The sequence below is a fragment of the Nelumbo lutea genome, chromosome 5 (genome assembly GCF_056320005.1).
Source record: "Nelumbo lutea isolate HS-2025 chromosome 5, American lotus-T2T, whole genome shotgun sequence".
NCBI classification, from domain to species: domain Eukaryota; kingdom Viridiplantae; phylum Streptophyta; class Magnoliopsida; order Proteales; family Nelumbonaceae; genus Nelumbo; species Nelumbo lutea.
Window position 1 is genome coordinate 73,678,632 of NC_142688.1, and position 16,287 is coordinate 73,694,918.

Consider the following 16,287-nt stretch of genomic DNA (forward strand, 5'->3'; position numbering starts at 1 on the left):
CGAGCCACTTCAAGGAGATGTCAGTTCTTCCGTTCGGCCACACCATTTTGTTGTGGTGTGCGGGCACAAGAGCTACGGTGAAGGGAACCATGCGAAGCAAAAAATTCCGTGAGGTCACTATGAAAAAATTCTTTTGCATTATCTGATTGGAAAATTTGGATTTCAGTTTGAAATTGAGTGAAGACCATCTGCTGGAAATCTTGAATGATTTTTGGTACTTCTTCCCTGGTTCGCATCGGGTATACCCACGTAAATCTAGAATAATCATCAATGAGGGTAATGAAATACTTGTAGCCACTCTCAGATGGTAAAGTAACAGGGCCCCACACATTAGAATGAACAATGTGAAATGGAGATTCATATTTACTATGTCTTTGAAGAAAATGAGTTCTACAATGTTTACTCAACTGACACGTTTGACAAGAAAAGTCAGAGACAGACATTGACTTAAACAGTTCTGGGAATACAACTTTCAAAGACTCAAAAGACAAATGACCAAGACGACAATGCCATAAATAGACTTTTTTCTTACAAGACTGACTCATAGACTCTGTAACATGAAGACCAGCCTTATTCTCCAGCATGTAAAGTCCATCAGCCATACGACCCCTACCAATCGTCCTCCCCGAGGCCAGATCCTGAATCACACAATGAGAAGGGAAAAAAGTCACTGAGCAATTCAAGGAATTAGTAACACTACTAACAGAGAACAAATTAATGGGAAAGTTTGGAACATGAAGAACATCAGAGAGGGTAAGGCCAAGAGGAAGAGAAATAGTTCCTTGACCAGTTATGGAAGAGTATGATCCATCGGCTAGTCTCACCTTGTCTCTTCCAGAAAGAGGGTGATAGGTTTGAAAGTAAGAGGACGTACCAGTCATATGTTTTGATGCTCCAGAATCAATGATCCATGGAGAGTCATGGCTGTGAGAAGCAACATGGAAAGCAGTGGCAGGGTTACCTGACATAGATGCAAATGAGGTTGAGGGAGGAGTATCCATCTGACGAATTGCTCTACCATAGACCTCTAAATGGTCACGAAAGGAATTCATAATGTCCTCCCTCGGGTCAGGTCCAGTGAGATGTGTCTGAGTCACAGTAGAAATGGTAGGTTGATGCTCCCGGGTAGCCATGTTGGCCATGTGATGTTTCTTTGTATTTTGCTGCCCGTACTTCTTATTCACATCTGAACTATGCTTCTTAGTCAGATCTTGAGCCCATTTTGGTTTCCCATGAAGATCCCAACAGGTATCTTTGGTGTGTCTGGGTTTCTGGCAATGAGTGCACCACAATTTTTCCTTATCTTCTGTTTTTTTCTGGAGATCTCCTTTTCGGGAAGAAGATCCCCCACCAGAAGATACACCCCCTTTTGCAACTAACACAACAGCATCCCTACCACGGCTGTTCATCAAATTTCTCCTGCTTTCTTCCGATTGTACAAGAGCATAGACTTCCTGAACAAAAGGGAGATTGTGATCACAATCCTACAATCTTGGAACTCCTCATGTCTAAGGACTAAATAGACTTTGCATAAAAGAGATTCATACAACTGATAGTGATAGATAAATACTATTAAGAATCAATCTCTAAACTAGATCATATCAGTGTGCATCCCAGATCACACATTCACACCCACATGGCATTCTACACTCTCACTTCAATGGCTGATATCTCACCACTCCACCCAGTGGAAATTATCCATGTGCTAACCTTTATAAAGTGAGTGGTCCAAGCTCACCCATAGCTACGAGCTAGGATGTTTTAGGTCTATAAGGAACTGGGCTATCTAGATCTCCCATGATAGAACTCATCTATCATTTGGATTCTCTACAATATTGCCTATGGTTATAACAATTAATGTGAAAAGTAACTGTAGATAACATGCCTCATGAAAAAGTAAAGCTTATATTAGCAAAGATGATGTAAAATTAAGTAGATCTGGCTTTGAATGAACACATGGAAATCTCATTTCCAAAACAAGCTTCCTCTGGAAAATGAAGAAACTTTAATGCACAAAATGTATTTTAGATCATTCAGATTCCTGATATCAAACTTAGGGGAAAGAAAACAACTTGTTCACTTTGATTTGGTTATTCCCTGTTACCACCAAATTATCAGCATATAAAATCAAGGCTGCTAGGAAGTTTAGGGCTATGCAAAACTAGCCCTCTGTAATCTAGAGAAACCATCTTCAATATCTGGAAGTTTTGTGCTACCCAAAATCTGAGACCTTACTAGCTCAAACTCTGACTTGATTCCTGATAAAACCTTAGCCACATAGGAATGTTTTCTTTTCTTCTTCATCTCTGAGACATCTGAAGTATTGGGCTGGTATGAATTGAGGGCTCACGTATTTATATCATTTTAGAATAATAATCCTCTGAGATTCTATCACCCTATTGCAAAGTGATGAGTGCCTGGAAAAATCGATAAATCCTTGTAATGTTATCATTCCTGGAATACATCTTTCAAGCCAGCTCCCATGTCAACTTGAAAGTATCTAAGAAAATCAGCCTACTTCTAATTTTTGGATCCATTGAGTTCCACAACCAAATCTTGATTTGTGCATCTTCTTGCACCCATTCTGTATATGTGGGAGTACCAGATTCAGGTTTACTATCAGTTAAATATTTCAGCTTTCCCTTAGCAGTTAAGAAAACTTCCACAGCCTTTGCCTAAATGGCATAATTTCCTGTACCATAAAGTTTGATTGAGATCATTTGAATTGGTAAAATATCAGCCGAGACAACAGCAACTCCTTTAGACTCCATCCTAATCACTTTCCTCCAATAAAAACTTATCTCTTTTGAAGAAGAAATCTGGTACCTCCCTAACTTTAAAGATTTCACATTCACATTGGAGATATTTAGGGATGTCAATTTCTACCCTACCCAGTGGGTACCTGCCCCTACCCTCCCCGATGGGGTGGATTTTTTTGCTTAAATGACGGATTTTGGGGTGGGTACGGGTTTTGAGATTCTACAACCCTTACGGGTACGGGTAGGGTACGGTTTTAGGCTAAACCCAACCCTCCCCAACCCGCTTATTGTTGGAAATCATATAAACTATGTACTAAGTGTTGAATTTAATAATATTTTTGAATTTTATGTGAATGATAATTGCTAGTTTATGTGTTTTTTATGTGCCTTGATCAAATAATTAGAAATCTTGATGTTTATTTGTGTTATTTTACTTATTTATTGCTTATATATGACAAGAAATAATAGGAAATTAGATGCAAGTTTTAAACCCAATCTGCCCCTCCCTACCCTGAATGTGGGGAGGGTAGGGTCGGGGAGGGTTTGGATTCTCAAAATCCAACCCGCTACGGGTTTTGAGGCAGATACAGGTTGGGTGTTTTAGGGAGGCAGGTAGGGTCTAGAATTTACAAAACCCTCCCCAAACCTGCCCCATTGCCATCCCTAGAGAAAATAGCTATTTCAACATAAAATTCATCTGTAATGACTTGTCCAGTGGCCACACTTGTATTCTTCAGATGGACTCACATCATCACCATATTGTCAGCAGTAACCTGATGGAATTCTAGTTCATCAATCACCTATAACCTCATAATGATGACAGTTCATACCTGATCACTCCCTCTCTGTATTCTCAGGTTAGAGGGATCACTCACATAACTCCAGTCTCACCAAAGGAAGGAAAAACATGGAGAGATGAAAGGACCGATCAGTAGAGAAAGAAAAGAGAAAAAAAAAGAACTTTCTGTCTCACATGAAGAAGAGAAAACAAGAGAATAGAGACAAAAGAAAAGAAATGGCTGATCAGGGCAAAACCTGCTCTGGTACCATGTACAAATTGTACCTTATAGCAGAGATAAATAGCTGAAAGTAGAAAACTCCAGCTGCCTATTGGGAGGAAAGCTCAGTCTCCCAATCAGTCAGTAGGTATTTATATTAATCTCAGGTTAAATGGGGTAACTTACAATAATAGCCTTCATTAGTGAAAAAGAACATGAAGTGCCTAAACTACCCTCACTTAAATGGGGTAACTAAGGACTCTGTGATGCAGATGATCACATAAGCATATCATTATATAGGGGCTGAGCGAGGTGGAGGATGATGGAGTTTCGTGTGTTGCTAGAGTTCCTCTTAGCGGAGAATTACAGAGGTTTTAGGGGTGAGGGAGGAGAAGAAGATGAATCTTCTTTGCAGAGGGATTCCGCCCCTTCTGAAGGATTAACTTTGGGTTTTGTTCAATTTGTACTGGGCAAGGATGGGGTTCCCTAAACCTAAAAGCAATTAGCAACTAAAGCAGCCAGGAAGTCAGTTCTGGCAACCGGTAGAGTGAAGAACACCCAAGTTTAGACCTGAGGCGGTGGCTCTGATAGAAATCAGGGCGACTGGTGGAGTGAAGAAGACCCAAGGTTCAGACCTGAGGTGGTGACTCTGAGAGAAATCAGGAAGTATTAGAAGAGTGGGGACGGCACCACCTCCTCCCCACCATTTTTCCAATGCAAATTGTCGATTACATCTGAGTGGAGAGAACCGAGTGGAGAAGGCACCTTCTTCCCACCAAATAACGTTGTTCACCAGAAATTCCCGGAAAAAGCTGTACCGAACAAGGTTATCTCTGGATGTAACTTGTCGGTTACGTCAGGATTCACCAGAAATTACCAACTGACATTGCCATCGGCACAAACCATCTCTCAGTTCGAAGAGCCAACTATTTCAGCTCGGGATGCTCAGAAGATCAAAGATCAACCATGATGATCTTGTTCTCCACCAATTGAGGTTGGCAATCCCCTCTTTTGCAAGGACGATGGTGGAGAGAAAAAACAGAAAAAAAAAACTTTTATACACCGAACACCTTACGGCAGATGATGGTTCAAACTAATCAGCTTCCAAGGTTGTATCTTCTGATGGGCCCTTGGACTGAACCCATTTTCAGACGACAACCACAAGCACCCCCCCCCCCCCCGGCTTTAGACAGCAAGCACCGGTGCCGAGGGTGAAGAGAAGCAAGCACTTGCTCAGGTTTAGATTGCAAGCAGCGACACCCCCCGCGTTTCAGATGACAAGCATCTGCGGGGGTGAAGGAAGGGCATTACTGTCATTTTTTTTAAAATATAACGGTCACGTGTTGTGGCAGGTGAGCGGATTATGATGGATTATGATGGAACCCTAACAGCAGGGGAGTAATTAGTCAATTGTCAGAAACAGTAGGGATACTTTAAGATAATAAATAAACAGTAAGGGTAGAGTTAGTCCATTAGCTAAACAGTAGGGGTAGTTTAAGAAATTTGCCCTAACATAAAATGACTGAAGAAGCCCTGTCCACACAACTTAAATAAGAGAACCAACTCTAAGGGAAAAGGATAAACATGTCATAGCAGAAAACTAATGGAACATGAAGAGAATAACTACAGCCAACTACTCCATTAAAACCACCTTAGTCTACTTTCCATCATTTTATTATCTACTAGAGCTACTCTTAGTTAAGTTAATCAGATCCTATCTTTTCTAGTTTGCCCACTTAACCATCTCAGCATTTTCCTTTTCTGCTACACCCAATTTTTGGAGATGTTCTTTCTTGGCTTCCCAATACGTTACTCTAAACAACACTACTGCCATATAACTTGTTTATAAAATTTTCCTTTTAGTGGTATTCTCCTATGACATTGAACCCATCCCTCCAAACAAGAGCACAATTCAGGAGCAACTAATGATGCCATGACCCAATATCTACTATTTACACAGATCACAATCAGGGTTCAATCTGACAAGAAATTCAAACATTCAAATTTATCCATCTAATTCGCTAAATCTTTTCGTATCAGCATTTACACCCCATCCAATAGTCTAACTTTTCTTGTTAAGTCAGAGAATATAATTTAGGCAGGTCTAAAATATGTAGATTCAAACAAGTAAAAACAGTGGAAAGATAGAGAAAACAATAGAGAGAGGACAGAGGTAAAACAGCTGAAAGGGGAAAACTTTCTTGGGGTACATATACCCCATTGAGATAGTTAATTATGTTGTTTCTTTCTTATTCATTCCTGAGATAGTTATTTGTCCTTTCTGTTTCATTATTTAAATGGGATATGTTGGTTTGTTCTATTTTTTCTTAAACAGGGGTATTTCTATAACCCCTCTCAGATTTAGAGTTTTGTTATAACATAAAGACTAGACTGGCCAATTGAGAGATCATTCTATTCTCAATTAGACAGCTATCTCTCTTCTAATCTCTCCCTCTATTCTTCTGTTTTTCTTCTCCACAACCAAATCTGATTACAAGAAAGAAATCAGGTAGAGCAGCCACTTTTATGAGAAAAGCAGCATTGGTAACAACTTGTAAATTACAAGCTTTAAGGATAAATTGAGACAGAGAAGAACTTAAGAGATTAACAATGTGAAGAAAGAACTTAAGAGCAGTAATAGATTGCTCTCTTTTCTTTTATCTGAGGCAATTTCTATGATACCAGAAAGGCATGGCTACCTGAAAATGTTTAGCCAATCAGAAACCCACATGAATTTGAACAAATATCAGTTGATTTGGTTACCAATTGGATGATACTGGTTGCTTGGTTATCAGTAAGCACCAATAAAATGATTAATCTGCTCTTCATTAACTTGTAACAAATGACAAACAACACTACAAGGATTAGACTTATATACTCCAATAAAAGAAGATAATAATACAAAAACACCCAACACAGTACCAAAAATTGAACATTAACTATTTCGGTATCTCAATGGTTATACTGGATTATATCTTTCTATTCCCAACAGGGAACTTTTCCTGCTTGGGCAGACAGGAGTTTGTATGTAAATAAAAAAGTTATATCTGTAGAGAAGATGGGCCGAATGGCCCATAGGTTGTTTGTTCTTTCTTGTTATTTATGTTTCTTTTCTGTAATGGGCCTTATTCTGGGCCCATCCTGTCAATATTAAGTTCTTTGTAAATTATTGCCCAACTGAGGGCCTCCTTGTAATTATTCAAATATATCTAAATAAAACAGTGTTAGGGTGCTGAGAGAGTGTAAGTTCGAAACTCTCTTCTCATACCCTCATTGCCGAACTCTCAGCTCTCCTCTCTTCAGTTTTCTTCATGGTATCAGAGCATACCTGAACTTCAATATCCTAGGGCTGAAAGCTTAACTCATGTTGCCTGATTCTTGGAGGTCATTGGAAGTGCCCAAGACTCGAATCTCTTGGAGAAGTGGTTCGGTGGCCAGGAAGAATCAGAGAAAAGAAAAAAAGGGGAAGGGGAACAGCTCAGTTCTGGTTTGAAGCTCGAAACTGTAAGTTGTGCTCAGATTTCTGGGTTCAGTTTTGCTTCTGGTTGTTCTGTATTGCTTTCGAATGTGTTTAGACTGTTGAAGTGTCCAAAAACTCTGGTTGTTCTGTACTACCTTCGGCTGACACTGAATCTGGTTTAACCCAGAAATTTCTGGGCTGTTTTTCACTCCTTGGACTGTTAAAACTGCCGAAACATCCTTGTAACAAGGCTGTGGATTGTTACTTATACTTGGCTATTTTTGGGGGGCTGTACGAACTGTTCTTGAGGCCTGTTTTTTTCTTTTTGACAGTGGGGTTGTCTCTATTGCCCACACTGTGTTTGTAAAAAGGGTTATTTCAGTAATACCAAGTGGTATTTACTTTGAAGTCCAGATTTGAAAAAGGTACTTCGGCTGAGTGCCTAGAAGTTTTTGTTTACTTCTTGAAGGCTGAACTCAGTGTATTGCCTTCTTGTGGTCGGCTGAACTCTTTTATTACTTGTCCTTATTCAGTATACTTGTAGAAGTCATATGAAATCATATTTGGAGTGTTTACATGATGTACTCCTCAGAGTTTGAAAACAAAAGTGGTGCTGAATATGGATTGGTTCAGGGGACTCCAAGTGATTCCTTACTGACTATGACCACAGTTAAACTAGATGGAACTAATTATCTGGCATGGTCACAATCAGTAAAGATTCATGTATATAGTAGAGGAAAGTGGGGGTTCATTTCCGGGAGTAAGAAGGCTTCCCCAGAAGATGATCCATCCTACGAGAAGTGGATGCAAGAAAATTACACCGTCATTGGGTGGCTTGTGAACTCAATGCAGCCACAAATCAATCAACACTACCTATGGATGAATTCAGCAAAGGAAATTTGGGACAGTGTGGCAGAAACCTATTCCCAAAAACTTAATGTGGCCCGGGCATATAAATTGAGAAGTGATGTAAAGAATTAAGGCAAGGGGAGAAACCTCTTGCTGTATATTTCTCAACCCTGAAGTCCCTATGGTAAGAGATTGACCTAATAGAAGTTGTAACTTGGGACACCACCAATGATGTAGAGACCTACAGAAAATTGGTTGAAAGGAACAGGGTATTTGAGTTCTTAACTGGACTAAATCCAAAATATGATATCACAAAACAGAATATTCTTTCCAAGATGACATCTGTGAGGGTTCTTCTATCTTTAGCTGCTCACTTTGACTGACCCCTTTACCAATTGGATGTGAAGAATGCATTTCTGAATGGTGAATTACATGTGGAGGTTTGCATGTCTCTTCCTCTAGGGATGTATGGAACTGATATGAAAGGGAAGGTATGCAGGCTGAAGAAATCTATTTATGGACTAAAACAGTCCCCTAGAGTGGTTTGAGAGATTTAGAACAGCACTTGTTAACTTTGGTTATGTGCAGGCACAGTCCGATCATACTGTTTTTGTGAATAGGAGTGGACCTCTGGCAGTATACCTCATTGTGTATGTAGATGATATTGTAGTGACTGGTAATGATGTTTCAGGAATTCATGATCTAAAATCTTTTCCCCATACAGAGTTTGAGATTAAAGATTTGTGGGAATTGAGATACTTTCTTGGCATAGAAGTGGCTTGATCCAAGGATGGGATTCTTATCTCCCAAAGGAAGTATGTTCTTGACTTGCTCTCTGAAACTAGGAAGATGGGTGCTAGACCATTTGCTACTCCTAATGATATGAGTCATAAACTCTCTACTTTAGATGGGACATTGTTAGAAGACAAAGGAGTCTTCTAGAGACTTCTTGGGAAACTTTTGTACCTATGCATGACTCGGCCAAATATTGCATATGCAGTCAGTTGCATTAGCCAATTCATGCATGCTCCCCGAGACACTCATATGGCCGCTGCAGAGAGAATCATATGTTATTTGAAGGGCTCCCCAGGAAAGGGTATTATGTTTGCCAAGCATGGTCATATGAAACTTGAAGCCTACACCGATGTTGACTAGGCCGGGAACATTGATGACAGAAGATCTACTTCTGGGTATTGCAGTTTGGTAGCTGGTAATGTTTTTTCTTGGAGAAGCAAGAAACAATCGGTTGTTGCTCGGTCTTCTGCTGAAGCAGAATACAGGGCCATGGCACATGGAGTTTCTGAATTATTATGGCTCAAATCTTTGATGGAAGAACTTGGAGTTAAATATGACAAGCCAATGATGTTGTACTGTGATAATTAGGCTGCCATCAACATTGCTCACAACCCAGTTCAACATGATAGAACCAAGCATATTGAAGTTGATCGACACTTCATTAGGGAAAGGGTCTCTTCGGGTGAAGTGTGTCTTCCTTTCATCACATCTGAAGGACAATTGGCAGATTTTCTCACCAAAGGCATTCCCAAGGCAAAACTTCAGCATGATACCAGCAAGCTTGGCATGATTGACATCTATGCTCAGCTTGAGGGGGAGTGTAGAGAAGATGGGCCGAATGGCCCATAGGTTGTTTATTCTTTCTTGTTATTTATGTTTCTTTTCTGTAATGGGCCTTATTCTGGGCCCATCCTGTTAATATTAAGTTCTTTGTAAATTCTTGCCCAACTGAGGGCCTCTTTGTAATTATTCAAATATATCTAAATAAAACAGTGTTAGGATGCTGAGAGAGTGTAAGTTCGAAACTCTCTTCTCAGACCCTCATTGCCGAACTCTCAGCTCTCCTCCCTTCAGTTTTCTTCAATATCAATTTGTTAGTTTTTCCTGTTCATTAATGTTGCTTTTATATATCATGTTCTTGCATGTTGGAATCTCTATATTTTCTATTTTGAAGTGAGAATATATCATATGAATCTAGGCTGGGCTTTCATACAGAGTAGAACCATTGATCTGTAAAGAATACATCAGCAAACGCCCTGTTATTATCCCTTATCACAGAGGTGGAAAGAGGCTACATATAGGGTTTCAGGTAGGTGATTAGCTCTTGATTTGTGTTTGGTTTTATGTAGTTCAGTAGTCAATTTTCTTTTTCCTACAAGCATGTGATTATGTTCATAATTTGTGGTACAGGAGTTCAGAGAGGATATGGCTGCACGTTCACAAGCAGTTATGGATCACCTAAAGGCCGTGAGGGTTGGTTCAGACTCTTAACATTTGGTGTTTATATGGGAAATATCGTTATCTGTACATTCTTTTTCTGTCATACTCAAATAATTAATGAATTGATCTGCCAGGAAGTTTCTTATGAGAGTGAAGTGTTTTCCTTATTATGTTTCTCAATGTTTGAACAAGAAAACCATCCATGGCTAGAAAAAATATTTTTGGGTTTAGAGGGCTGAACCAGATGCAAATTGATAAACCCTGGTTCCGGTTTTGCTCAGTGTTGCTTTTCTCCTTCCCTTTACCTATGAACATTACTTCTGTCATATGTAAAGGCCAATTTACACAATTATTCCTTTTAATATCCATAAGAAACTATTCTTGGTATATTTTCATTTGTTCTCAAGAATACACTTCAATGGAAGTTGTATTTCCTACTTTCTAATTAGTTTCTGGTTTATTGAGATAAACTGTCAATTTTCTGAATATGATGTTTTTATAGGTCAAAGTGCTCACTGCTTGTCAATCTAGAAGTACAGATGACATGGAAGGTATAAGAATCTTTTCTCCTTACTTGTCTTTCCTTCAATGCTGCAGAACTCGGACAAGACAGACAATCAGACTGCGAAAACCAGGAACCAGTTGCATTCCGGTTTTTTAGAACACTGATTTTTCATATTTCTGAAAATACACTTGGCCCATAGAAACCTGTGAGAACTATTGAAAACCATCAAGGTCACTGATTTGTCACAAATCATAAAATGACGATGATAAGATTTGAACCCGTAACATCTCCTTTACATAAATTAAATTAACACACTACCGTTGATTCATCATGCTATTTGTGTTTTTTTCTGTCTCTTCATTATCTATATTGGTCAAATATGTTATATTTTCTTTTAATAAAGCACAAGTTAAAAGACTTGAACCCTGGTTAAGTATATAGTATTTCATGGGCACAGACACAATGGTCAGAATCGGACACATGTCCAAGAGTCTAACATGGCAATAAGAGAGAACATGGACATGTCCATGAGCCTATGTTGACTAAGTAACATTTGATACAAAAAATGGATTCATCTTGTAGATTAGATGTTCATTTGTGACAGAGAAGCTAGGAGATAAAAAGGAAATGTCACGTGTAAGTGGCTGATAAAAAGAAACTGTTATGTACAATCCCTTAGGACTTGGACATGTGTCCAACACAACACATTATCCATTTAGGAGTCCATGCAACACTAATTAAAACCAGGAAAAAAACACCTTCTGACCATAACTTACACATGTTATGATATGCATTATATTTTACATTTTATAAATATGATGCCATGGTCCACTGGGTTGTCCCAGCAGTCAAATTGTATGAGCCATGACCCAAAAGCCTTCCAGTTTTATGAATGGTCTGAGTCTTACAGCGTTGCTTTCTTTGATACCTCTCCTTACATTATGGTTTAATAATCTTTTTATACAGCAGATTCCACAGACAATGATCAAATGACAGAAGAAAGATCATATGGTTCGATCATGATGGAGAGGTTGACTAGAAGTGTAGAAGACCGAGTAGATTATGTTCTTCAAGTGAGTATTGAATTAATATGATGCTCCTACAATTGGATCCATGTGCTTTTCCATATGTCAATGCCTAATCTCATAATCTAATTTCTTCCAAATTATAGGCTATTGCGATATCAAACTTCCATCTCTTGATCTCATTTTCAAGAACAAGTGATCAAGTTGTTTTGTTTATAGTTGTATTCTATAATAATGCAAAGAATAGGCTTAACAGATATGTTCTAGTGACCTTTTTATCAGAAATCACCAAACCTGAAACAGAAAGTTGCTGCAAGTTTTCTTTAAAAAATATTTCAGACCTCTGTGCAGTGTGGATGCCTTATAAACTAGGGTAAGAGCAACTTAAAATACAAGTATACCACCCCTCACCTTAAAACATAAGTACAAGTAAAACCCTGTCCAAGAATAACTAAAATGACATTGTTTTATGAGTAATGACCCTGTAATAACTAACTCAAAACCTTTTTTTTGAAGAGTAGGATAAAAAGATTTTATTAAAAACAAAAATAAGTACAGTCAGATCAGGTGTCAAAATGATACACAAATACATCAGTCCAAATTAAAAAGATCCCAAAAGTTTTCTGTGAAGTCTGAATTTCTTGTTTTCTCAATCCGTTTCTGACCAGAAATGCAGGAATTCACCGAGAAACAATTAAAGAACATCAAAACAAAATTGAAAAATAATTAACTAATGAATTCACAGGCCTAGCCGCTTCCCTTTCTTAATCATTTTGGACTTGCCACATGCCATTTCATACTCAAGTGCTGCAGCCTCTGTGCATCAGTCCCTTCACTTGAAAAGGACTCATCCTCAAGTCCTGCAATGCTGGAATGGGATGATGATACTCATAAGACTAGCAATGTTGAGAGGTGCCCTTTCAAGATTTTGTAAGGCTCAACTTTCTTTTCTTGCAACTTGCTTTATTGGCCTGTTGGAAACCTTATTACCTTCTTTAAAAACCTTGGAATGCTTATGGTGGTCAGCTGCTTCTTTGTACTTGGCACTGGCTGCTTCAGGGTGTCTCTTGTGCATGAATAGAAATGATCTTATTAGTAAAATGCTTTTATTATCTGGACAAGAGGTGAAGATTTGAGAAGAGTATTTGGTGGAAAAATAGTGCTTTGTGTCAGTCCTTTCCCAGAATTGTGTTACCTTTCAACCCTGGAAAACAAGGCAATTGCTGAATTGGTCACCCTGGGGGATAATGGTGAGTGTGGGATTTGGGTTTGAGAAGGCCATTGAGGGATATCTGTAAGAAATTCCCAATCGACAAGGTCATGGGCTTTCTCCAAATCCAACTTAACTACCACTCTCTTCCTCCCTGATCTTTTCTACTCCTCTCAACATTCACTTGCTATAAGAATTTGTTTCTCCTAAGCAAAAGCTCCTTGGAACTATGTGATTATATAGGGAAGAACTTTCTTAATTCTCAAGGTCATTTCATAAATTCTTTTGACCAAATTGATTGCCCTGATATCTCCAAGGTGTCTAGCATCAACCTTCTTTGGGACCAAAGTGATAAAAGTTGCATTCATTCCTAGATTAAGGACCCCTCATTTGTGGAATTCCTTAAAAATCATAATCATGTTGCCTTTTAGGATATCCCAGTAGTCTTGATAAATTGCCATGGTAATACCATCCGAACCTAATGACTTTGATGTGTCCACAGAAAACAACTGCAGCCTTAATCTCCTCCAAGTCAAACATTTTCTTTAGCGTCACATGGTAGTTCCTTTCCACAACAAGCCACTCTAAACCCTCTACATTCCACCTTCCATCCAATGGCCTTCTGTAAATCAACTTAAAATGATCCACAAAAGCCTTTGAAATATCATCCTGTTTCATAATTATTCAGCCATTCACATTCAGCATTGAAATAAACTTTTTTCTCCTCCCATTGGTTACTGCATGAACTTTGTACCATCACCCTCCAATCCATCTAACCCTAGACTTCTATATCCAACTTATTTTTTACCTTAACAAGGTATCTCCCAATTCTTTATTCAAACTCTTCTTATCTTCTTCAACCATTAAGCCTTGATCCTATTTCTTATCAATCTCCTCCATTTGGTTGATCAAACTCTCTTTCCTTTCCTCTACTCTTCCAAAATGCAACTTATTCCATTATTTAATCTTGGCCTTCAAAGCTTGTAATTTTCTAAAAAAAATCTCGCCCTTCCCATTATACCCGTTGATGTTGCTCCTCACACCATTCCCTCACTTTTTAAACAAAGCCTGGATGAATTAGCTACATATTCTCAAAACTAAAAGGAATTGAGGATAGGGACCTCCCACATGCTTCTCTTGACATAAGCAAATAGGCCAAATGGCCCGATGTGACTCTAGCAAGGGTTCTACCCAACAATTTCCCTAGTACTCTTCCCAATCTCGTGTCAATAAATTGGGTTCTCCTGAAGATTGGGGCAAGTATTCTTTGTTTGTCCAAAAGACATTTTTCTAAGCTCATGAAAGTCAATAAAATTGTTAAACCTCCTCATATTGGTTGTTATCATTGCTTTGAACCATACATTGAAATCTCCACCTAGGCACCATGGTCCATCCCACAGTCCCCTAATATCTACCGATTGTTCCCACATTGCATTCCTCTCTCTCACACAAGGCATATTGTCTACAAAGTTTAGAAGTTATATAGCTAAATATATTTTTCTGCTTCCAAATATTGGCTATAGGTGATGACTAATGAGATCCATCAATTTGATCTTATCCAGAAGTCCTGAGATTTGAGATTGTTTATCTATTAACCACTTTTGGGATGATTTGATGTCAACATCAATGGGTGTAGTCCAAGCCAATTCCAAGTCAAAGATCATCTTGTGTCAATTAATGAAATCAAAGATCCAAGTGGAAACTCTTACCTAATCTTGAGGTTCACTTGAAGTTGTCTGTCTTCTGGTCTTTTAGATTTAATTTCCTTTTATATGTGTAGCACATCTATTCCCCACAATGTAAAAATGCTTGCCATTTGTTGATCACATGCCAGAGTGCAATTATGTATATTCTTTCGCCAGTGTTACATATAGTATCTTCCAACTTTTCATTTGTCACTGATTAAGTTTTACCAATATGCAGGATAAAACATTTCAGCATCCATATATATCAGCAATTGGATCACATACGTGAGAATTCAAATTTTCATCACAAAATTTCTTTTAATGCAGTTTATCGGTTCTAAATGCTGCATGATTTCCCTTATATGTTCCTGGCTTTGAATGCTGCTATTATAGAAGTTAACCACAAGACTTAAATGTTTCTTATGATTGGTAGTACTGGATGTGCAGAAACTATTGGCGTGACCATGATACTGCTCTATTCATACTCAAACACTTGTATAGTGATATACCCGAGGAAACCAACTCTCCAGAGCTGCCCAGTGAAGGCGGCTCAAAAAGTCAGAGAGTTCCCACAAGACGATTTTATCAAAGGGACGACATGGATGAAGATCTTCCCTTAACATTTTCTGACACGATAGTGGTTAAGGAGTTCTCAAGAAAAGTAAGGAAGGCAATGAAGAAGTAAAAAAGAAAAAAAAACGCTGGTTCTTCAGTTGAGTCTGTACAACATGTACATGCTTCGCTTGAAGTTCCTATTGACAGTATGTTGTGTAAATATTACAATGTCGCTCATCATTTTCCTTCATGCTTTTGTTTCTTCTCCATAGGCAAAGAAATAACATAGGAGTGCTCCCTCGGAGTAGGAGTGCAGGACATAAGTAGACTGAGGACATTTGTATATATACCACAGTACCACACACCACATCTGCCTCGAAATGTATTATCATATTTTACAAGTGATAGAAAATTTGGAAACTTAATGTGCTAACTGACGTTTTGCTTACCTAAATAAAGGATTTAGAATGTATTTTTGTTGAGGTATACATTGATTACATTCTGAGAATATTGAATAATATACTTTATTGTTATTTGGTTGTGCTAATGGGGATGTGAGCGTATAAGAAGTACTGTAGATATAATTATATAAATAATGTTTGCAATCAGTTGTTGATCCAGAAGAATCATTACCCGCCCATTTTACTCCAAACCAGGTAAATTTGAATTACCTGTTGACCTAGTTCGTCAAACCATCCATTGATTATGGTAACAGAGAACCATAAAATGGATGTATCAATAAAATGGTCCATCCATTGATTATGGACCCTGACCGGAACCAAACCAATCGGTTTTGGGGACAGTCAAGTCTGACCCAACAGACTTGATTATAAAAAATAAAAAATAAATACTTATGTTATTGGGTCGGGTCTAAATTGGTTCAGGACTAGGTGGAACTGGTTCCGAATCGATAGTTATTTATTGTATTTTGTTATAATTTGTTCTCAATAATTGTGTATTTTTGTTATAAATATTCAATAATTACTGGAGATTAAACTGGTGCTAT

The 16,287-nt window shown here is 38.3% G+C and overlaps 1 protein-coding gene across 15 annotated transcripts in view; it reads left to right on the forward strand.

The window, feature by feature from the left end:
• The window catches only part of SGR2 (shoot gravitropism 2 (SGR2)), a 135,340-nt gene extending 119,512 nt beyond the window's left edge, over positions 1-15,828 (forward strand). For 8 of the 15 annotated variants that reach the window (XM_088945919.1, XM_088945930.1, XM_088945927.1 and 5 more), the window contains 6 exons: positions 10,077-10,170; positions 10,272-10,334; positions 10,804-10,852; positions 11,773-11,879; positions 14,965-15,011; positions 15,174-15,828. In XM_088945919.1, coding sequence (XP_088802045.1) covers positions 10,077-10,170; positions 10,272-10,334; positions 10,804-10,852; positions 11,773-11,879; positions 14,965-15,011; positions 15,174-15,411 — 598 coding nt within the window. In that variant the 3' untranslated portion in view covers positions 15,412-15,828. Of the gene's footprint in view, positions 1-10,059; positions 10,171-10,271; positions 10,335-10,803; positions 10,853-11,772; positions 11,880-14,964; positions 15,012-15,173 lie in introns of all 15 variants that reach the window. The other 7 variants (XM_088945924.1, XM_088945929.1, XM_088945925.1 and 4 more) reach the window with 3 other exon arrangements.
• Positions 15,829-16,287: the final 459 nt, after the last annotated feature.